This window comes from Rutidosis leptorrhynchoides, chromosome 2, assembly GCF_046630445.1.
Source record: "Rutidosis leptorrhynchoides isolate AG116_Rl617_1_P2 chromosome 2, CSIRO_AGI_Rlap_v1, whole genome shotgun sequence".
NCBI classification, from domain to species: domain Eukaryota; kingdom Viridiplantae; phylum Streptophyta; class Magnoliopsida; order Asterales; family Asteraceae; genus Rutidosis; species Rutidosis leptorrhynchoides.
Genome location: NC_092334.1, coordinates 627,855,487 through 627,878,713, shown reverse-complemented (window position 1 = coordinate 627,878,713; position 23,227 = coordinate 627,855,487). Strand labels below are relative to the sequence as shown.

Genomic DNA, 23,227 nt, shown 5'->3' with positions numbered 1-23,227 from the left:
TAGTTCAAATTTTTTTTATTACTATATACTCTTTAAACACCACTAAACTTAATAAAAAGACTCCCTATGTTTTTAAAATTTATAGTTTTTTTCTTTAAAAACTATATATGACATCACTAAATTTAACTACTCGGATCTCACATATTTTTCGAATTTGTAGTTTTTTAAAGGTAAATAACCACTAAAATAATGTTCAAACAAAATTAACATTGAAAATAATTTTTTGGACCCATTGAATTCTTGAATTCTGATCTTGAAATCACCACTGAAGATAGGACACAAATTAAATAATCTTTCAGTCCCACTTTAATTGTTTCTAGACAAAAAAAAATACATAGTTTAAAAATAAATAATCATAAATACTTACTTTACATTAAAATAACATTTTAAGTTTTCACCAATTAATAAAGGGGGATGATTCTCACACACACTTTTTTGATCCTCACACACATATTTTAACCTTTTACTCTTCTAATAATACTCAATTAGTGTGCGAGGATCAAAAAAGTGTGTGTGAGAATCATCCCCCATTAATAAAAGATTCGTCTCACTTGTTTAATTTTAATACTAATAAAAAACAATACGAATCCATATTTGATAGACGATAATTAATTTAAAATATCTCAAAAAATGGCCTATTAAGTTGGACACGGAGGGAGTTTATTTTGTATAAAGATGCACAAATACAAATAAGACATGGGAAAGTATTATATAGCAAATAAACAAATAGTTGAATAAAAACAATTAGTACTCAACACCTAGTAGAGAACGATTGTCTGCATCAGCATCATGTTTAAAATAGGTCGAAATCTACACCTAACATGCTCTAAATTGTAAAAAAAAAAAAAAAAAAAACAAACTAATTTTGCTAAAAACAGGTCTATTACCTTTGTAAAATAACCAAGTTCTATCACAAAATGTATTGAATTGACAAGTAATAGAGACCAGACAGACCGATACACCGTGCTTTAATATCTTCTATATAATTAAATTGTCAGTTCATGATTTATGAAGGCTGATGGTAGTTCTGCTGTTATCTTAAGCATCTGCAGGAAAAAAAATAAGTTTATAAATATATATTCAAACAAGTCATAGTTATACTAAAAAATCATATAAAGTTTTTGAAATGCTACAATTGACTGGATTTTTGTTAACCTTGATTTCTGATATGGCTATTTACCATGTTACGCTTATAATGTACTTGCATAATAGTCGGTCCCTAAATTAGATCCACTTTTGAGAAAAAATTACGTCGTTGGTCACTCATGATTGTCAAATATTTCACATTAACCAGTAAAGTTTATTTTGAACGAGGTTGGTCACCCAACTATGCACATGTTTCGTGGTTGGTCATTAAGTGGTTCACATGAGTAACATGTGAGGGTAATTTCGTAAATTTACCATTTTCCCTTCTTTCCTCACAGTTACTCCTGTGAAGCACTTAACGGACTGACACAAACGTCCGTCAGACCGAGTGACCAACCATGAAACTATGTGCATAGTTGGGTGACCAACCGCGTCCAAAATAAACGTCAGTGGCTAACGTGAAATATGTGATAAATATGAGTGACCAACGACGTAATTTTTTCCCACTTTTGACTTCTGAGCATCAATAACTTAAAATTAACTTGACAACTAGTTTGCAATTTGATTTTAGATAAGTAAATATTAGTCTTGCAATGGCGTAATAATTATATGAAAAATATATATAGTCAAACATTACAGTTATTTAAAGTTTTAGGCAAACCTCATTAGTCATCGGATGAGAAAGAACTAACTGATGAGCGTGCAAGTAGTACCCACAGTCTCCGGGAACAGGATTTGCAGGCCTGTTATACCCTCTTAACAAAATAAAACACCAATTGTTACATATTGCTAACAGACCAAGTAACTTTACAGCTCTGGAACTCCAAAAAATAAAACTTCATGTAGAATGCACAAATAGCAAATGTTCACACACAAAATGCAACGTGTTGGTATAATGACATGCAAGAATGAGTCTGATTTGATAACAAATCCATATAGATGGATTTGTATGAGTTGACAAAGGCACATTCTTGTAAAGTTGTGAAATAAATTGTTGAATCCCGGGCAGCATTATTATCTTATTAAATTACGGAATGTGGATGCATAACCCTTGAGAAAGTTTCATTAAAACTTGATGTTAGGATAAGTGTCTTACCCATCTTCAGCAAATGTCTCATCTAGGGTTTCGGTAGCAGATAGCTGTGGTATCCCACCACTAACATAAAGTGGATCACCTGCCAAAATAAGGATATCGTTAAGCACCTTGATCTGGGTGCTAACTACACAGAAATTTCTATTACGTTCATGATCATATCATTATTGTGAAGAAAGAAAGAGGGTTTACAAAAGAAACAGAGGCATAATAACGTGTAGAGCATGAAAAAAGGTTTACCAATTAAAGGATGACCAATGAACGAAAGATGAATCCGGATTTGGTGGGGCCTACCAGATTGAATCTCCACCTGCTCACATTGCCACAGAACACATAAGTGTAAAAAGGTAGGAAGCGGAAATAAAGAACACGTTATATCTAAATTGAGCCAAAAAAGAAACCCTTATATTCATGTTTAAAGCCAAAAAAAGTGATCTTTGATGTCCCGATGCTACTTTTAACTACATTTTAATAATTAAAATTTGCTAGTTCACATCACATTATATCATTGCGATAGTAACAATTTCTTAAAAACTTGGTAATCTTTGATAGATAATAAATCATACCACCTGATACTAATAATATATTGGATTAATATTCAAATTCAAAAAAACAAACACACTTCACACAAGTCTATCGTTAAGATTCATGTCACCTGAACAACTGTGAGGTTATTCGGTACATCTCTCTTCAGAACGTGAACTTTGCTCAATGCCGGTCTTCCTGTATGACAAGACACATATAAAGGGTAAAGATCACAGTTATGGTGATTAGCTATAAAAGATAACATCTCGCCAAAAGGTTGTTTTTTACCAAATGCTTGACCTCGATAATCTTGGAAGTATGGTTACTGTAAATATAACATTCAAATATAGTAACCGAATATTATGACCAACGAGCATGCACTTGTATAATGAGATACCTGAAGGTGATGCAACATATAATCCTTTTGCAACTCCGGGATATTTTAACGTTCCAATTGGCTGACCAATCACAATCTGTAACATGATGTGTTTATGATCCAAAGATATGACTCAATAGAGGTAGTAAACTTTAACTTTTATCCAAATAAAAATGATATTATATACTGCGAATTATGCATACGACAAAAAAAGATTCATAAAAAAATAACAAAAGCCACGTCAAAAAGATTCACCTCATCTTCATTTATAATTCCACATGCTAACGCCCTGTATACCTTTGACATTTTCACGGCCTTATTAACTTCAGTGTCGCTTTTTCTACCCACATACATATTGAAAACAACGTGAGCAATATAGTTAACACGCAGAAATTTCGAAGGGTATGAAAAAGAATGAATCAATTTTTCCTTAACCTGTTGCCCACAACTGCCGATGTTTTGTCAGCAAAAAGAGCTGCAAGCCGAGTTTTTGCAAGCTTTGTCTTTGCACAAAGTAATATTCCTGTTAGGGACTCATGGTGATTAAAATATTAAACAAAGATAAATGATTATATATTATATATCATGTGCATAACAAAAATGATTATTTAGCTTCACAAAACATGTCTATGCTATGTTACAATAAAGTGAGCAATTAAGAATACGTTACCTGATGTGCCTCTTCCAAGCCGATGAACTGGAACTGGAACTGGAGACAATTCTTGACCTGTCAATTCGGATCTTTGATTCTTTACACGCCATTGAAGCTGTGTCAAGACAGTTCGCTGTTGAAATAATCCCCCAGGTAAAACTTGTAGACCAGATGGTTTATTTATAGCAATCTGAGAACAAATGAAGCCGCTAATCAACAAAAAAAAAAAAAAAAGAAAGAAACTAAACCAATACGCTGTGTATCGACTACGTACCAAATGATCATCTTCAAACAAAACCTCGAGCAGGTATGGCGCATATGGTTCTCTCCATGGAAGTCTCTGGTATACTAGTTCTGTACCAGCCCTAAAACATACAGTCTCGAATAATAACGAACAATTTTTGTTGTATAAAAAGATTAAATAATATTTGAATCATTGATAAGATAAGATTACCTGAGAACAATGTTTGGATCAACAACAACTTTACCATCGACTGTAATCTGCATTCAACAAAAACCTCCACTCTTAATAACAGCCATCTTCTTCGATACTCCATCAAAGTAATACCAATATCAAGATACCAACCTGACCATTTTCTATCCTCTGCAACCAACTATTCAAAAAATAAGTACAATGAATAGGCAACACACACACACACACACACACACACACCAATAAAAATACGCTAAGGATCATGCGAGAACACTATCAAAATAATAACGTTGAATTTTTCGAAAAGAATCATATAAGTAGAAAAATTTACAATGTTGGCATTTTCATATCTCATGTATAAATAGATGCATTGATGGAAATTATCATATAAGCTGAAAAAACGTAGATGCGCCGGTTCACATACATGCACATGGAATAGATTCACAGATTAAAACACTTCAATTGGGATTTAATTATAGTATAAAAATAGAATATGCTATATTTTTCGATTAATATGGTTTGAAGTTTGAACTACAATAAAAATTAAGAATTCTTACTGTCCTTCATCTTCTAGTGTATAAGCATTATATGCTTGGCTTATATCTATACATTATTATAAGATGTTTAACATATACTAAAGTTAAAACCCTAAAAATAAAGGATTAATTTATTCCGTAACATTTATTAAGTTTTGTGATTATATAATTTAATGCCAGTAGTTTAAATTGAAAAGGTTATTACCCTAATAATGGAGCTGAATTTTGATACTTGCGTGAATAGAAGTCAATTAACCTCAGACCTGAAATATTTATTAATCAAAACTTAATTTAACGCGTACGTAAAGAGAGAATACAGTGTATTCTTAGAGAGAGAACGAGAAGGACCAGAATCAGGTGAACGGAGAAGGTCTCGGTAAGTAAGACCGGCGTTTAATTCCGGCCAAGGCTCACCAAACGTTGCCGGAGATGAACTATCGGTCATGTTTGCAGACATGATTGATTAATTATTTTTCGCCGTTCAAAAATTTTGATTGATTATTAGAGAGGTCCCAATGAAGGGTGAGACTCAAAGTCTCCCAGACTAAATCCAGGACACATAGTTGTATCAGAGACTCACTTATACTGTATTATTTAATTAAAGAATATACAAATTTTAATACTACTAGTACTACTAGTACAATAAACAAATACATATACTTCCTCCTCAAATATTTTACAAAAGAACCGAGGACTAACAGAAAGACTAACACGAGGGACATGAGGATTAGCCGCTGCCAATGGCGTCCTCGTGGGTTGGGGTGTGGACGTGGAGCAAGACACAACCATTGGGACCTCTCTCTTATGTTACACGGTAGGGAGTCACCGATACAAGAGGTTTTTATGATTTTAAAATCAGGGAAACCTAACCGCGAGGTTTTAGCAGCTCCCGAGTTATGACCTTTTTTTTTTTTTTTTTTTTTTAGCAATTGAGGTGCTTTTTTTAACGACGGTTAGAAGTCACTAACGGAAATCAAACTCAATGTCAACACTCAATCATTCGATCATTTCCTTGCTACGAATCATTACAATCATACCGCTACTCAGGAGGAAACCCATATGACAAATCCACACAGGCATCATGTATGATAAAACCCCCTCGAATGAGGCCTAAACCCAAAACGTCTGCAACCTCTAAGATCCATAAAATGAGCGCGTAACAAGGAAAATTTAGCAGCAAGTGGCGACTCGTGAGCATATGTGTCTCTGGGCATTCCGGATTTCAGCGAATATGACGTTTTTTGGTGTTCCCGATGACCGATGGTATTTTGCTCGAAGTAGTTGCTGGCAGTGGCAAATCCAGGACGAAAAACCCATTGGGGTCACCAAAAAAAATTCAATTAACTATATTTGAAAGGTAATTTATTGGTTGTTTACCTCTAAAAAAAACTATAAATGTTAAAAATATATAAGATTCTATAGTTATATACAACTTGAAGAGTGCATTATCTAAAAAAAAAAAATTTCCCACTAGTAGGGTCATAGGACCCACCCCATAAGCTGTAAGCTCACCCCATAAGCTGTAAACTTGAATACAATCTATACAACCAAGCATTCTCGAAGAGCCATGAAGCTTTTCATGTTTAACATACAATCATTGCATGTCTTCATAAGTGGTTTCTCTCATATTCACATTTGAATATATGTCAGTTAAAAGAAAAAAATATACACTTTGCAAAAATTTCGTGAAGTTTCAATTAGCTTCCGCTTAGACATCTGTAAATACTCGTCAAAAGCATTCATTGATGTGTTGTATGACAATTGAAGTAGGACGTCACTTTTAAAATCGTAGTAAAGCTCGGTACATAGCGGTTTTTTTTTTTTCAAAAAATGTAAAATGATCGGGTATAGCTTATAGGTTGTTCAAAGTAATTAGTTATACCGTTATACCTTCTACAGTTTTAAGAAATACTCGTTCCCTCATGCGAAAACACCAACGTTGTTTGAAATACTCACCAAGTGTATTTCATGTTTGGTCCAAAATAATTGCTTATAAGTTTGTGGTTAAAATAAGTCGCATCAAAGTAAAATGAAATCAATCACACTAAAACTTCAATTCAAAGGACTCACTTTTGTTTCTCATACTACTCAAACTAACACAATACCAATAGAAATGATCAATTTAATCAACTTCCTTAATCACATTACAAGGAAGCTCTATACTCAGCTGACAAACTTATGAACTATAGAAACAACATACAAAAATCCCCACCTAAAAAACTTTATTTATAAAAGTTATAAAACAATACAACACAATACTTAACAAAATCAATAAAACCTCTTAAGAAATGGGTCTAGCAACCTGCATTTTTGTAGATTCCCATTCGACCACCTCACCACAATGTCCACCCGTAACCCCTACTTGACTGGACCCACCAACCATTGCTTTTAAACGATACCGTTCTGCCCTTGACCCAATCACCTGACCCAAAACAGAAGCTGCTATGGTAAACGCCAAGGCTGATTTGGGCATCAAAACCGACTTTCTAAGCATGGCAATAAATGGAACGGCTGCATGAACCGCTGCAAACCACGATGGTGAGAATTTTTCAGTGTGTTCTCTCCATATCCCTAACGGAACATTTGCAGCCATACCCATGACCCCAATCACGAGTACTTTTGCAGGCAGTGGTTGGGGTCTTAGGTTCTTTGCAAACGCGGTTTTGGCTAAAGCGGCTCGAGCCGCCACGATGACAGGTGGACACCTGTAGTTTATGCCTGATGGGAGTTTAAACGCGTTCGCCATTATTGGAAGGACGTTAGTGACTGATCTGTACGATTTGGCCATTGGACATTTTCCGTTTTGTAGCCATTCTTCACCCATTGCTTCATGATTGAAGTCTCGTTTCTGTAAAATTAGTTAGAAGACGAGTTAGATAACTTTTTACATTCGAATGGTCAAAAAATTGTAAAGCTTTGTTTTAGAGGAAGCTTTCAAAAAATTTGACTTGCGGTGTTTTTAATCGTGTTGTTTAAAAGTGATTATGTAATCTTGAATGATCATAATCACGTCATCAATCAGTTATAACAATTGGGTTGTATGAGACAGTGTTTGTGTGTGTTTTTATTGTTTGAAATTGTACATAAGTAATCAATTGGGACTGTTGGAACATGTACATAAGTAAACAAAAATACAAAGAGGATTGTAAACAAAAAATACAGTGTGAAGTGTGATAATGATATTTTTTTATTGTAAAGTAAATACAGTATAAAGAGTATATTTATATTTCATATAACAAAATAAAAGATATCTATCCAGAAAAGGATATACATATATGTTCATATTAAAGTAAAAGCCTCTAAAAACCAAGTTAAGAAGAGTGATTAGTTAAGTTAATTTTATGTTTTTCTGATAATTACTTTAACCTTAAATAATCAGAATTAGCTAATGTACCTGTGAAGACTGTTTCTTAGATGGTTTGTGTTTTCTTTGTTGATTCTTAAACATCTCATTAAACATATCGAACCCAAAGGCTCCACCAAAACCCGAGAGACTTATAGTAGCCGCTTTCGCAACTAAAGGGTTGAACTGCGGTGGAGGTGGTTCAGACCTCGATTTCTGGGTACCAAGTGATAATGGCTCAGAAAGCGGAACTACACCATTTTGCCCATGGAAGACCCTAAACGCCGAATCAAAATTGGGACCGTCCTCAAATATAGGACCTTTGGTTCCTCGTACCTAACCAACAGAAAAGATATAAAACCATGAGGATATGTGTTCAAAACATTTCAACTGTTTTTTTTTTTTTTTTTCGAGTACTGGAGTGGTCTTTTTGGTGTTCTTTAAAATATGTTTTACTGCTTATAGACGAAATGTTCGTACAATAGATAAAAGATGATATGACCAGCATATAATTGCAATAAAGTTACTAAATTTGAGAAATAAATGGAAGGTAACTTACAGGAAATGGGATAGCCACTGATGAAGAAAAGGAGAAATTAGTTGGTTCGTTAATGTTACGTAAAAATGGGCAACTAGCGATATTTGGTTCAGAAGTTGATGATTCATCGGTCATGTTCCTAGTACAAAAAAAGTTCATCTTTTTATCGGAATTTGATCTGCAAAAAAAGAAGAAAATCGGTAAATAATCTTTTTATGCTTGTTGAAGGAAAATACCACATTTCACATGATAAAAGGATGAGAAACTGAAAAAATTTGGTCCAAAATCGCATATCATTAACCGAATGGAACAATTGAAGATCCTAAAAGTCTATAAATATTTCTCCCCTAATATGTAAAGTTGAAACTTCACAACTTATGATCATGTTTTGACCTTATAGGTCAATAAAGAAATCTTTTTAATTTCCGAATTCATATGAATATGCTTAACTTTCTGCAGAATAACTTTTAATTACATCAAAGGATACATTCTGTTACAAACAAAAAAACAATATGGTGTTAAATATGCAAAATAGCAATTAACAATTTTGCAAATAGAAGTTTGACCTCCAAAAATTAGGAACACAATATAGCTTCAAAAAGCCATTACAAAATCTTATAACAATTAAATTCAAAAGTCAAAACCCAACAGCAGATAAAAAGTCATCAATTCACATGAGCAAAAGATAAAACATAGAAATATATGCAATTCCACTGCATATTTTAAACTAAAGATATAAAAAGTCAATACTATATACATTTAGCATAACCATCCATCTGACTAATCAACTTAATTCACTATTGCAACAAAAGCCCATCAAACAATTCAATTTATAACATAAATTCAACCAAACCCCACAACTAAGAATTCATTAATTAACCATGAAAATGTGTAATTTAATCATACCTTTAGAGGATGATGATGCAAACAGATGAGTTTTAAGCTTTAAATCTGATCAAGAATAGAATAGAATAGAATATAAAATAAAATTAAAGAATAATAAAAACGGTTAATGTGAAAGTAGGAAAGGAAAGAGCTTGTATTGAATATGAAAGAGGGAAATCTGGGTAATATGGTTTCTACCGGCTCAAAAAACGACATAGGAATCACTTGAAACGACAGTGTGATTAACACACGTACTTATTTTGAATATAATTGGTCAAACCAGTGGGGCTGCGGAAAATATAAAATATAAAATGCATGAAATTGGAATATGTAATGTGTAGATACTTGTTAGAAAAAAGACAAAGACCCATTCTTATTCATCATCTTATTACTGCCTTCCTTAGTCAATTTTATTTTATATTATACACTACTCGTATAATAATAATATTAATAAACTAGTTAATGATTGACCCGCTCATTGCTACATGTATGTTTTACTAGTAAAATGACCCGTGGAACTACGAGTTTGTTTAAACAAAAAAGTTTAATGATATGTTTTAGGTATTAAGTGAACGTAAATGCTAAAGTTATTTAGTTTAATGATCCGTGGAACCACAAAGTCCGACTAAGAAACTCGTCAGCATAACATTTCATCAAACACCTAAAATGCATATTAAACAATCCACATTCAATCATAAGAGATAATATTGGTTGTCATTTTATTTTAAAAGTGTAAATTAAAATATAAATTTAGAATTAGTTTCTTCTGGCTAGCTTTTATATCTTCTTGTACTCAATTTAAAATAATTAATTAAAATAATTCAAAATTTTTTAATTTTAATAATTAAAATAATTATTAATAAGATTTAATAATAATAATTAATTAATAAGATTTAATTTTAATTCAAAATTATTTAGATTAATGACATCACCCACCATGCTTTGATTTTTTTTCTTTTTCTTTTTAATTTTTTCTAAAAAAAGAATTAACCTAATAATGACATCATCATTATAGGATTTTAATATTAACTATAGATTTGATTAACATAGGTTATGTTGCTTCGAGAAATAATTTCACTTATAGGTTAAATACGTTAAACACAATTTCAATAATTTTATAAAAATAATATGCCTATCGACAATCGTTCAAAACCTATATATATTTTGTCCTATTTTATTATTAGCTTTCCCTTTCAAGAATACTGTATATTTGTAATTACTATCATTATCAACAATAAAGTTTTTCTTGCTTTTAAAAAAAAAAATATTCCCTTTCGAGATATATCAAATTAATTGTCATAAATAGTTAGTATAACCTGTAGCTAAAAAGATATTTTGTAACCAAGTTAAAAAAAAAGACATACTCCGTATTAATTTCTTATTAAATATAGTTACTCCGTTTTCTTTCATTCTTGCGCCATTGGATTCAATTTTACGATATCAACAAAATAAGCTAAGAAAGGGTATTTTTTGGCATGTTCGACACCTAGAAGTCAAGTCGTGGCTTAGTTACTAGGTCATTGTCAAGACTATTACATGTTGCGAATGGTGCCGTTTGACCGATCTTTGCGTGTTAAATAATATGGAGTAATTATAAAAGTGGAGTAATGTCGTTTGAATAAGTCGAACGACACAAATATGAGGGGCTTTTAGGTATAAACTAGTCCGGACCGGCCCGTGCGTTGCGGCAGGGGCTTTCAGCCTGCGAATTCATATTTAACGTAGCGTTGTGTATTTACAGAGGGGAACACAGCCCATGTGTTAAGCGCCGTTTTGGATGTCGTTGTGTTAATCGTTTTTTAAAAAGTATCCGTTTCGAATGTAGTTAGTTTTGTTTTGTTCCATAAATTTTTTCAAGCGTAACGGTGCTGTCGGAAAAATTTAACTCGCGGCGAACAGAAAGATACGGGCTGTCGTTGTGTTTAGCGTTTTTTAAAAAGTGTCCGTTTCGCGTATAGTTAGTCCCGTTGGGTTCGTAAGATTTTTTCGAGTTGAACGGTAGTCTCGAAAAAATTTAACTCGCACTGAGCGATAAGATAGGGCCCGTTATAAATTCGGATGAAATTAGTTTCTTTTATTTTAATAAAATTATATATTTACACTTTTTATCCCTGAAAAAGCGTAAACTTCAGGAGCCGTTGTGTAAATATAGTCGAAGTTGATGGACTATATATATATATATATATATATATATATATATATATATATATATATATATATATATATATATATATATATATATATATATATAAACGCAAACTCAAAACGACAATTCGATATAACTGAAACGACGGAAAGCTCCACCACTTTTATTAACTAAGTATTAATATTAATATTAATATTAATTAATATTAATAATATTAATATTAATATTAATATTAATATTAATATTAATATTAATATTAATATAATATAATATAATATAATGTAATATAAATATAAATATAAATATGGCGTTTTCGACCTGATATTTTGTTTAGTGTTTACGTTTCTAGAAGCATACGTTACATCAATAATTAAATGACCATTAATAATCAATTTTATTTTCTTAAGGCCCTACCTCATCTTGGTTGAACATCAACGTGATAAGAAAATAAAACGTTTTAGCTTTCAAATCAATTTATATTTAGAGAAGAAGCAAGATGTTAAAATCTTTGCTTATTTTCCTTTACTTTTTATTAGAAAAATAAAAGTTACAGATAAATTTTAAGCAAGAATACCAAACTTTATAAAAGGTGACAAAGATTGGCGACCATGTTCATTTTCATATGTAGATATTAGATTATGTGCTAGACAAAAACAAGTTACTATGGCTAATTCATTTGACATATATATTAGATAATGTTGTTATAAATTATAAAACAATATGCATTCATTTGATTATGATTCTTCACAAAGTCTTTCAGATGGCAGACCTAAGTATTCATTTAATTATGATAAAGACTAAACAATACAAATTGGCGTGTATAGTTGGCGTGTTAATTTGGCTAGCATGATCGAGTACGGTGTATTATGGGTAAAAATAACAGAGTATGATCCTACATGGTAGCGGGGATGGCAATGGCCACCCGATCCGGTGGATATTCACCCGATCCACCCGCTTCGTGATAGATATGGATGAACCTAAATGGATATGGATACGAATATGGATGAACCTAAATGGATATGAATATGGACATGGATGAAAAGTTTCATCCATGGATATATCCATTACCACCCGAAATACATATACGAATACATAAATATAGATATATGCTTACATATTACTATTACAAGTTCATTTACCGTTAGTTTTACAATTTATTTTCAACCCTATAATGAAATAGCTATAATATATTACAATAAAACTCGTATATCTAATAAAATAAACTTACAAATTTTATATTTAATTTTTCATAAGCTATGTTTTATAGTATCTTCGACATAGATTACACATTCTTATGGATATATTTTAATTATGACATGTTATATTTATTTCACTGTACTACGTTTTTATTTTAATCGCATATTAGAAAATACTATAACATTTTTTTAGTATCCATTGGATATCCATTAACCCGCTTAATCCACTGGATATGGATATGGATATGGATGGATGACCTGAAACTAAATGGATATGGATATGGATATGGATGAACAAAACTAAATGGATATGGATATGGATACGGCATCACCCGATCCATATCCGATCCATTGCCATCCCTAGTGATATGGTACAAAATAATCTACTCATTCAAAATTAGCGTGTTCATTTGGCGAGCAAAAAGAAGAATAATGCCAGTACTTGAGTATTGACAAATGGAAGGGAGAACAAGGGTATCTAGGTAGTGGGGGAAATGGTCGACGAGGTAAGCGGATATCATAGATATAAGATATGAAGAATAGAAATAAAAGATTTTCAGAAAATATGTTAGATCGAACCGGTTGCTTTTAGTGAGATTCAAGTTAAAAGTTTCGACCAAAAGAATAAAAGATGAATTTATCGAATAATAGCAAGTGTTAATCAATAGGATGGGAATTGGTCGGGTGTAGGTGATCCCGGCTCCGAATTTGATTAAGAAATCCCATCTCAACGGGTCTCTATAACTTACTAACTGCCAGGTTAACAAGTTTTTGTTGGAAAATCGTGTGTACTTTTAAATCAGATTAACGCAGCGGATAGTTAAAATAATAATCTTTTATTATTTTATGAACAAAATTTATCAAGATTAAATTTTCACTTATTTAATGAAACATGCACACGATTATTCTTTCCCAAAGATCCAGTTACACCACTAATAATTGTCAAAATATGTAATTTATAATTAATAATTTCTATCATGTCGCTTTCATGTGAATAGTAAATTAATTAATTTCGTTTCATTTCCTATTCATATGAATAGTAAATGAATTAATTTCGATTTACTATTTTGTTACTTGAGTAATATATATACATCATATATATATTTTATTTGACGTCTCGGTGTATATGTGTGTGACCCAGAAGGCTCAAATGAAGTTGGCCAAATAGTTATATGTTGTACCTTGCACATTAATCCTACAGACTCTCACTTGTGCATGACACAACACTAAGTAACTATACAAACAATGGTAAGCGTCTAGCAACACGTCATTGTCCCCAAATTCATGTGAGGGTAGTTTCTCGAAACTGTTTATGGTAAGTTTTAAATGTTATTCGTCCTTTTGTTTCAGATACTTTAGTTAAACTTGAGATATGGATCATCGGTCATTCTCATTTGTTTAACAATTTTGTTTCTCGATCTTAGAACTGAATTAGATCACCAAATTAATTAAGTATCATCTTAATTACATCTGGGTGCGGCCACACAAATATCTTATTCATTCATCGAGGAGCTCAAAAAGTATCTAACTCCAAACATTTTAGAGGAACAAATCCTATATTGCATACACGTGTCTATCACGAGCTTTACATTATACCCAAAAATGGTCTTTATAACAACCTTATTCAGGACAGCGTTTAACCATATCAAAGTACAATGCTACACTCATCAAGACGGGCGTGCATCTCAAGTCTAATGACACAAAGACATAATCACTAAAAGATTCACTACTGACTACGATCCATGTAGTGACATCTCATGGTTGGGTCATTCCAATATTCATAATCAATGAATACATATGAATTTTGGTCTCAACAAGTTAACTATTCATCATCAATGAATATAACTAAAATTTCACATTAATCTTAATTCCTGTTATTCCCATAACATGATCGATTATGGAGATTTTGAATAATCAACAATTATTCATGGATTAAACATGCTAATATAGAACACAATGATATAAATGAAAACGACCATATCAAGTATGTCAATTCATTAATATAAAACTGCTTAATATTCCAAAAATATCCAAATATTAAATTACAAATGAAAAAGATCAGCAGCATAACGAAGTCCAATACTACTAGCATGATCATCATGTTTGTTGTGCATCATGGGCTTCGTGAACGGGTCAGCCACATTATCATTTGTATGAATCTTTAAGAATACTAATATCATTCCTCTTAATGACTTAATGAAATGTAATCAAACTTTTGAAGAATGTGCCAGATACTTAAATGTACATGTGATTCTTTCAAAAGTATATTAACACTCGAACTATCACAGTACATATTATAGAAGATTAAATGTTGTGTACTACTCTGAGTATAACAACAAACTTCCTTATCCAGACAGCTTTCTGAGCAGCTTCTCAGTCAACAATGTATTCTACTTTTGTTGTAGATTGTTCAATAGTGCTTTGCCTAAAGCTCTTCCAATCAACTGTCTTGCCCATCATGACAAAGAAACAACGTGACTGGATCGAGAATCATCTTGATCAGTTTGGAAACTAGAATCAGTATAAAACTTAATACTTATCTCTTCTTCCAAATTACCGTAAATCAAGAACATATCATTAGTACTCTGCAAATACTAAAGTATATTCTTAACAACAATCCAATATACTTCATCTGGATTATGTTGACAATGACTCGTCAAACTCAAAACTAATGAAAAATCGAGCATAGTACATATCATGGCATACATAATGGATCATATAGCCGAAGCATATGTGATACATTTCATTTGTCTCATCTCATCTGCTGTGATAGGACTTTTGAGACTTTCTCACGGTTATGACCTTTTGCATTGGCAAAGCTCCATGCTTGGAGTTTTGCATGCTAAATCTCTACAAGATAATATATGTACTTTGATTCAAACCAATAAGCCAATTGGATCTATTGTATAGATCCTCATTCCAATAATATAAGTAGCTTCATCAAGATCCTTTATGGAAATACATTTTTCAAGCCAAGACTTGACATCTTGCAAATTGGAATGTTATTTCTAATAAGTATTATGTCATCTGTGACACCCCGTACAAAACCATCGTGTACGATTCGTCAACAACAGGATCTTTACACAGTTGAATACTACATGCTGTTTGAAAACCAGTTTACATTCATAAAAACATAGTGTTTACAAAAGATAATGTGACACAGAGGTCATTAAAAAGCCATTATTCAAATAACATAAGTTGCGAATGCAAATTAAAAGTTTCATGATTGAGACATCTCTAAGTAATGCAGCGGAAATCTAACACAGTAGGTCCTTAACAGCAAGTCTAAACAGCATGACAGCAAGTCTAACAGCGGAAGCAACAAACCTCTAAGCACCTGAGAAAACATGCTTAAAAACGTCAACAATAATGTTGGTGAGCTATAGTTTAAGTTGTAATAGGAATATAAGATTGACCACGAGATTTCAATGTTTCAAAATAGTATGAAAAGTATATGTATAATCGTGGGCACATGGTAACTAGACTTAACGTAAATATAAATATCACCCCCTGAAAGTACACCTGGCGAGTGCGTATGTCCTCGAAGTATTAAACACCCGTTAAATGCTAGCGCGACTAGCCCGAGTGGGGATGTCAAACCCTATGGATCCATATCTAATATTCGCGTCTGCCGGTTCAAAAGCCAATAGTTAAACGTTACCGTGCTAAGGGGAATCTTTATGCCGTTGTATAACCCACACATATGTAAAGTTTAAGTACTCGTGTCAAATAAATAAAACATAAAAAGCGCATGTATTCTCAGTCCCAAAAATAGTATAAGTAAAAAGGGATGCTATAACTCACAGTGATAAAAGCGGTAAATTCGGTAATGAAAGTTTGCAAGTAGTAAGTTGGTCCGAAAGGCCGTCAACCTAAATCAAAGGTTACTAGGTCAGTAGGTTGTCCTTATAAGTTCTAATAGTGCATAAAATAAGTTTAAGTGTCATCATCATCATCATTCATCATCATAAAAGCTAAGTAAGTTTGACAAAAATAGAGATCGAAACAATAGGCTGACTTCGGTTAGCTGCTACGAACTCTACGTAAATCAAAAAGACATGTAATCAGTGGCTATGACTCCGTATGTGAGTCCCCTAGTTGCTGACCAATTTCCAGAACCAAAATCGTCTTCGTTTGACTGTGGCGACAGTTTAAGTACGAGTCGGTCAGAAATTTCAGCACAACGTTAATATGGTGTAACGACTTTCGGAAGGCCATAAATCCTAAACCGTAACTCGGATTAAGATAAGGTCTAAACGGAAAATCATCTAATCGAACCGAAATAACTGAAAATTAAATTTCCAGTTGCCCAGGTGATAATGCTAAAAACGAACATATATTTCATAGCATTATTCCTCAAGAAAGACAAGCTTTTAGTTGCAATTGTTCTATTTACAAGTGATATTCGTTTAAATAATAAAAGGTGAAGACAAAAGACAGATTCGACGAATTGAAGACGCAAACGACCAAAAAGCTCAAAAGTACAAAAGACAATCAAAGAGGTTCCAATTATTGATAAGAAACGTCTCGAAATTACAAGAGTACAAGATTCAAAACGCAAAGTACAAAATATAAAATTGTACGCAAGGACGTTCGAAAATCCGGAACCGGGACCGGAGTCAACTCTCAATGCTCGACGCAACGGACTAAAAATTACAAGTCAACTATGCACATAAATATAATATAATATTTAAATAATTCTTATAATTATTTAATATATTATATTATTTATAAAACGTCGGCACAAGGAAACAAGCAACATGTGAGCTCTCCCAGCTGGCCATGCGATCGCATGGCCAGGAAGAAGAAAGTCCATGCGATCGCATGGCATGAAAAGTCAGGCCACATCTCCTATAAAATCGAGCTTTGGTGAACCAAAAATATATCCATCAATCTCTCTTCTCTCATATATACGTAAAATATATATATATAATTTATATTTTAATTTTAATTTTAATTATAATTCTAATAATAAGGGTATGTTAGCGAATGTTGTAAGGGTGTAAGTCGAAATTCTGTCCGTGTAACGCTACGCTATTTTTAATCATTGTAAGTTATGTTCAACCTTTTTATATTAATGTCTCGTAGCTAAGTTATTATTATGCTTATTTAAAACGAAGTAATCATGATGTTGGGCTAATTACTAAAATTGGATAATTGGGCTTTGTACCATAATTGGGGTTTGGACAAAAGAACGACACTTGTGGAAATTAGACTATGGGCTATTAATGGGCTTTATATTTGTTTAACTAAATGAAAGTTTGTTAATGTTAATATAAAGATTTAGAATTGGGAGTCCCTATAAATTACCATATACACTCAATCGGACACGATGGGCGGGGTATTTATATGTACGAATAATCGTTCATTTAACCGGACACGGGAATGGATTAATAGCCACTAGAATAATTAAAACAGGGGTGAAATTACATTCAAGGGTAATTGGTGTAATTGTTAACAAAGTAGTAAAACCTTGGTTTACACGCAGTCGATAACCTGGTGTATTCATTAAACAAAGTATTAAAACCTTGTTACAATTCGAATCCCCAATTAGTTGGAATATTTAACTTCGGGTATAATAATAATTTGACGAGGACACTCGCACTTTATATTTATGACTGATGGACTGTTATGGACAAAAACCAGACGGACAGATTAAATAATCCAGGACAAAGGACAATTAACCCATGGGCATAAAACTAAAATCAACACGTCAAACATCATGATTACGGAAGTTTAAATAAGCATAATTCTTTTATTTCATATTTAATTTCCTTTATTTTATATTTAATTGCACTTCTAATTATCGCACTTTTATTTAATGTTGTTTAATCGCACTTTTAATTATCGTACTTTTTAATTATCGCAAGTTTATTTTATCGCACTTTTATTATTCGCAATTTCATTATCGTTATTTACTTTAAGTTTTAATTTAAGTCTTTTATTTATTTAATATTTTACATTAGGTTTTAACTGTGACTAAAGTTTTAAAATCGACAAACCGGTCATTAAACGGTAAAAACCCCCCTTTTATAATAATAATATTACTTATATATATATGTTTGTATTTTTATAAAAGTAAACTAATATAGCGTTGAGCTTTGTTTAAAAAAGATTCCCTGTGGAACGAACCGGACTTACTAAAAACTACACTACTGTACGATTAGGTACACTGCCTATAAGTGTTGTAGCAAGGTTTAAGTATATCCATTCTCTAAATAAATAAATATCTTGTGTAAAATTGTATTGTATTTAATAGTTTTTCCTAGTAAAATATAAGCTATTTTATATACACCTCGCATAACATCAAGTATTTTTGGCGCCGCTGCCGGGGAAACGCCGAAGCGAAACGCCACACACATAAATAATTTTTTTTTATTTTTAGTACGTTTTGTAGAAATACGTTTTAAATATTCGAAAATATAAAAATAAAAACAAAAATATAAATATTTTTTAAGAGTTTGTAAGTTATATAAAAGTTTCTTTATCTTTATTTTATAAAAATATAAGTTTTATTTAATTTATATAAATATATTACATAATTTTATTAAAACAGAAAAAAAAAAAAAAAAAAATTTCGGCCTGTACTGTAGCAGCCCACTCTATGGCCCGAAACCCTATCCCATGCGATCGCATGGCTGGGCAACTGAGGACTCATGCGATCGCATGAGCCCATCTGACACGCCAGATTTGACTTCCTGCTGCAATAATTACGAAATTATTATTATTATTATATAATTAAAACCCTAATTAGGGTATTATTGTTTTTATTATTAGTTTAGTTTTTTTTATTATTAATTTATTATATTTAGTTTTATTTTAGTTTTCATTAAATTATAAAATTAATAGTTTTATAAAATAAATAATATAAAAATAATATTTTTATAAAAATTGTACTTTTTACAACTTTTTATATATTTTTATATTTTGTCCCTTTTTAATCGTTGTAGCATAACTTTTGTATTTTTAGCTCATATTTAGTTTTAAACTTAGTTTTTGCTATAGTTATTTTTACTCCTAGATTTTTAGGCTTTGCCGTAGAATTCCTTAAGTGCTTTTTCTTTAGACTAAGATTTAGGTACTTTAAAATTTTGCGACGCCTTTTTAAGTTTTAGTTTCTTTTATTTGGGATTTAGTTTTTCTTGTAAGCTTTAATATTTTTAGACGACCTTTTACTATGTATCAATTATCATTCCAATTAGTAATCTCAATTTGCGATTATAATTTTAAGTTAGTTGTAGTAATAAGGTTAGGTTATTATTTTTAAGTTTTATAAGTTTCTTTTATTTTTTTTCGTCGCCTTTTATTTTTCAACCATTTTTCTTTTTCGACCTTTTTCGACAAACTCTTTTTCTTTCTTATTTCTCGCTATTCTAGTTTTAGGACATAGATTTTTATTCTACTTCTTATCTAAACTTTCTTAAAATTACGAAAATTTATTTTAAGTGGTTAAATTAATAGACATCAAAATTTTCTGGTTCGTAGTAATAGTTGGATTTGTACGTGGACCGGGTTATTGGAGCCAAACAGTCCTCAATTATATTGAGACCAAACGAATCCTGCCCCTCTGCTGCATCTTTTGGCTATTCGAAACGTGGGCAAAATCAGAAAAGTCTATTGATTGGATAACTTATTATAATTTTTCTTTCCTTTTAAAAACTAATAGGATATTCAGTGAATGCACCGAGCAAGACGTTCACCACCTTTTGTACGTTCACCACCTGTAACTAGATCAAGACATTTAGCAAATATAACCGCCGTTGATTTTTCTTTAGAATCGTCATCCAGTAGACCAAGTACTTCAGTTCAAATTTCCGATAATCCATTTTTTGAACCCGACCTCACAATTGAGAATCCGGAGAATATTCAGGAACGGTTCGTAGATCCTGAACCATTAAACTTTCCTCCGGAACCACCAATCATTCAAACAGAGATTGTTGAGGAACGAACCATTAAATCAGAATCATCTAGTGATACCGATTCAACAAATTCAATTATGGAGAATCTGGAACCTTTAAGTATAGAAGACCGAATGAGAGCTAAACGCACTGGCCAAGGTCACGCAATTACTCATCCAGACATTAATGCGCCAGATTATGAAATCAAAGGACAAATTCTACACATGGTGACTAATCAATGCCAATTTAGTGGTGCGCCGAAGGAAGATCCAAATGAACATCTACGTACCTTTAATAGGATCTGCACACTATTTAAAATCCGAGAAGTGGAGGATGAACAGATATATCTCATGTTATTTCCCTGGACTTTAAAGGGAGAAGCCAAAGATTGGTTGGAATCGTTACCTGAAGGGGCGATTGATACATGGGACGTTTTAGTTGACAAATTTCTTAAACAATTCTTTCCTGCATCTAAAGCCGTAAGACTTCAAGCAGAAATTGTTACGTTCACACAGAAACCAAATGAAACTCTATATGAGGCGTGGACAAGATATGAAAAGTTATTAAGAGGATGTCCGCAACATGGTTTAGACACCTGTCAAATAGTACAAATATTCTACCAAGGATGCGACATCACTACAAGAAAAGACATAGATATAGCAGCTGGTGGTTCTATTATGAAGAAAACCGAAACTGATGCTTACAAAATTATTGATAACACTGCTTCCCACTCACATGAGTGGCACCAAGAAAAAGATATCATTAGATCATCTAAAGCAGCTAGAGCCGATTCTAGCCATGACTTAGATTCCATTTCCGCAAAGATAGATGCTGTGGAGAGACGAATGGAAAAGATGACTAAAGATATTCACTCAATACGAATTAGTTGTGAGCAGTGTGGAGGACCACATTTGACAAAAGATTGTCTCAGTATTGAATTAACAATGGAACAAAGAGAGAATATTTCATACATAAACCAAAGGCCTGGAAATAATTATCAGAATAATTATCAACCGCCAAGACCGATTTACAATCAAAACCAGAATTATAACCGAAATATTCCATACAACAACCAACAAGGTCCTAGCAATCAACAAGTATCCAATAATACTTACAACCAGCAAAGACCGAATTTTCAAAACAAACCACCACAACAAACCGATGATAAAAAGCCGAATTTAGAAGATATGATGACGAAGCTAGTTGAAACTCAAACACAGTTTTTCACATCTCAGAAACAAACCAATGAACAAAATGCTCAAGCATTTAGAAATCAACAAGCTTCTATTCAAAATCTGGAACAAGAAGTAAGTAACCTAGCAAGGTTAATAGGTGAAAGAAAACCGGGAAGTCTACCTAGTGATACAAACGCTAACCCCCGAAATGAAACAGTTAAAGCCATTACCACAAGAAGTGGTACAACACTTAAACCACCTGAAATACCTGTAACTTCTGATGAAACTATTCCTACTCCACAAGAACCACAACCTGACCAAGATAAGGAAAAAGAACCGGTAGTTGAAAAGGTTAATGAAGATAACACAGTTAAGGATAAACCTTATGTTAAACCATATCAACCACCACTTCCTTACCCGAGTAAAATGAAGAAAGAGAAACTTGAAGCCGAGCAATCCAAATTCTTGGATATGTTTAAATAGATAAATGTAAATCTTCCTTTCATTGATGTGATTTCAGGAATGCCTAGATATGCTAAATTCTTGAAAGATCTAATCTCAAATAGAAAGAAAATGGAAGAACTCTCGGCTGTTACTATGAATGCTAATTGTTCAGCAGTGCTGTTGAATAAGATACCAGAAAAACTATATGATCCAGGAAGTTTCACAATTCCATATTTTTTGGGTAGTCTTAGTTCAATAGAAGCATTGGCAGACTTAGGTGCTAGTATAAATCTAATGCCGTATTCACTATACGCTAAACTAGACCTTGGAGAATTGAAACCAACTAGAATAAGCATACAACTAGCCGATAGATCAATAAAATATCCTAGAGGGATAATGGAGAACATGCTAGTTAAAGTTGGTACTTTAGTATTTCCAGTAGATTTTGTTGTTTTAGACATGGAAGAAGATTCTCAAGTTCCTCTCATATTAGGAAGACCATTCTTAAACACGGCTAAAGCAATGATAGACGTGTTCGGTAAGAAACTGACCCTAAGTATAGAGGATGAGAGTGTTACCTTTTCAGTTGATAGAGCAATGCAACAACCACAATCTGCAGATGATACATGTTATTATATTCAAACTATAGATGCACATGCAGAATTATTAGAAGAATTTCCAGAATTACAAGGAACAGGAGAATGTTCTTTAGGAGAAGGTAATGAACCAATTGATGAAGCTAAAATGTTAGCTACACTTATAGCTAATGGATATGAACCAACAACAGAAGAAATTCAAATGCTAAAAGAAGAAGACAGATATCGATATAAATCATCGATAGAAGAACCTCCAAAATTAGAGTTAAAGCCACTTCCAAACCATTTGGAATATGCTTATTTAC

The 23,227-nt window shown here is 32.3% G+C and overlaps 2 protein-coding genes across 3 annotated transcripts; both read right to left on the bottom strand.

The window, feature by feature from the left end:
- Positions 1–705: 705 nt before the first annotated feature.
- On the bottom strand, positions 706–5,238 carry LOC139893622 (RNA pseudouridine synthase 5-like). 2 transcript variants are annotated; one of them, XM_071876791.1, is made up of 14 exons: positions 5,050–5,238; positions 4,907–4,964; positions 4,319–4,346; positions 4,187–4,233; positions 4,007–4,097; positions 3,751–3,922; positions 3,516–3,603; positions 3,336–3,420; positions 3,102–3,177; positions 2,835–2,902; positions 2,420–2,489; positions 2,183–2,261; positions 1,748–1,841; positions 706–1,046 (listed from the first exon to the last, which is right to left on the bottom strand). In XM_071876791.1, the coding sequence occupies exons 1-14, from the start codon at positions 5,156–5,158 to the stop codon at positions 987–989; spliced, it is 1,125 nt and encodes a 374-aa protein (XP_071732892.1). In that variant the 5' UTR covers positions 5,159–5,238; the 3' UTR covers positions 706–986. The 2 variants fall into 2 exon arrangements, with proteins under 2 accessions (XP_071732892.1, XP_071732893.1); XM_071876792.1 differs by lacking the exon at positions 5,050–5,238 and having other exon boundaries at positions 4,187–4,336.
- Positions 5,239–6,795: 1,557 nt separating this feature from the next.
- On the bottom strand, positions 6,796–9,630 carry LOC139893624 (uncharacterized). The gene is made up of 4 exons (XM_071876794.1): positions 9,489–9,630; positions 8,604–8,760; positions 8,096–8,380; positions 6,796–7,549 (listed from the first exon to the last, which is right to left on the bottom strand). The coding sequence occupies exons 2-4, from the start codon at positions 8,739–8,741 to the stop codon at positions 6,983–6,985; spliced, it is 990 nt and encodes a 329-aa protein (XP_071732895.1). The 5' UTR covers positions 8,742–8,760; positions 9,489–9,630; the 3' UTR covers positions 6,796–6,982.
- Positions 9,631–23,227: the final 13,597 nt, after the last annotated feature.

Coding starts and splice junctions, on each gene's coding strand:
- LOC139893622 (XM_071876791.1), bottom strand. CDS start 5,158: ATGTCTGCAAACATGACCGATAGTTCATCTCCGGCAACGTTTGGTGAG. Junction 3,923..4,006: donor TGTTTGAAGATGATCATTTG/GTACGTAGTCGA, acceptor ATTTGTTCTCAG/ATTGCTATAAATAAACCATC. Junction 2,262..2,419: donor CATTGGTCATCCTTTAATTG/GTAAACCTTTTT, acceptor TTATTTTGGCAG/GTGATCCACTTTATGTTAGT.
- LOC139893624 (XM_071876794.1), bottom strand. CDS start 8,741: ATGAACTTTTTTTGTACTAGGAACATGACCGATGAATCATCAACTTCT. Junction 8,381..8,603: donor CAGTGGCTATCCCATTTCCT/GTAAGTTACCTT, acceptor TCTGTTGGTTAG/GTACGAGGAACCAAAGGTCC. Junction 7,550..8,095: donor CTAAGAAACAGTCTTCACAG/GTACATTAGCTA, acceptor CTAATTTTACAG/AAACGAGACTTCAATCATGA.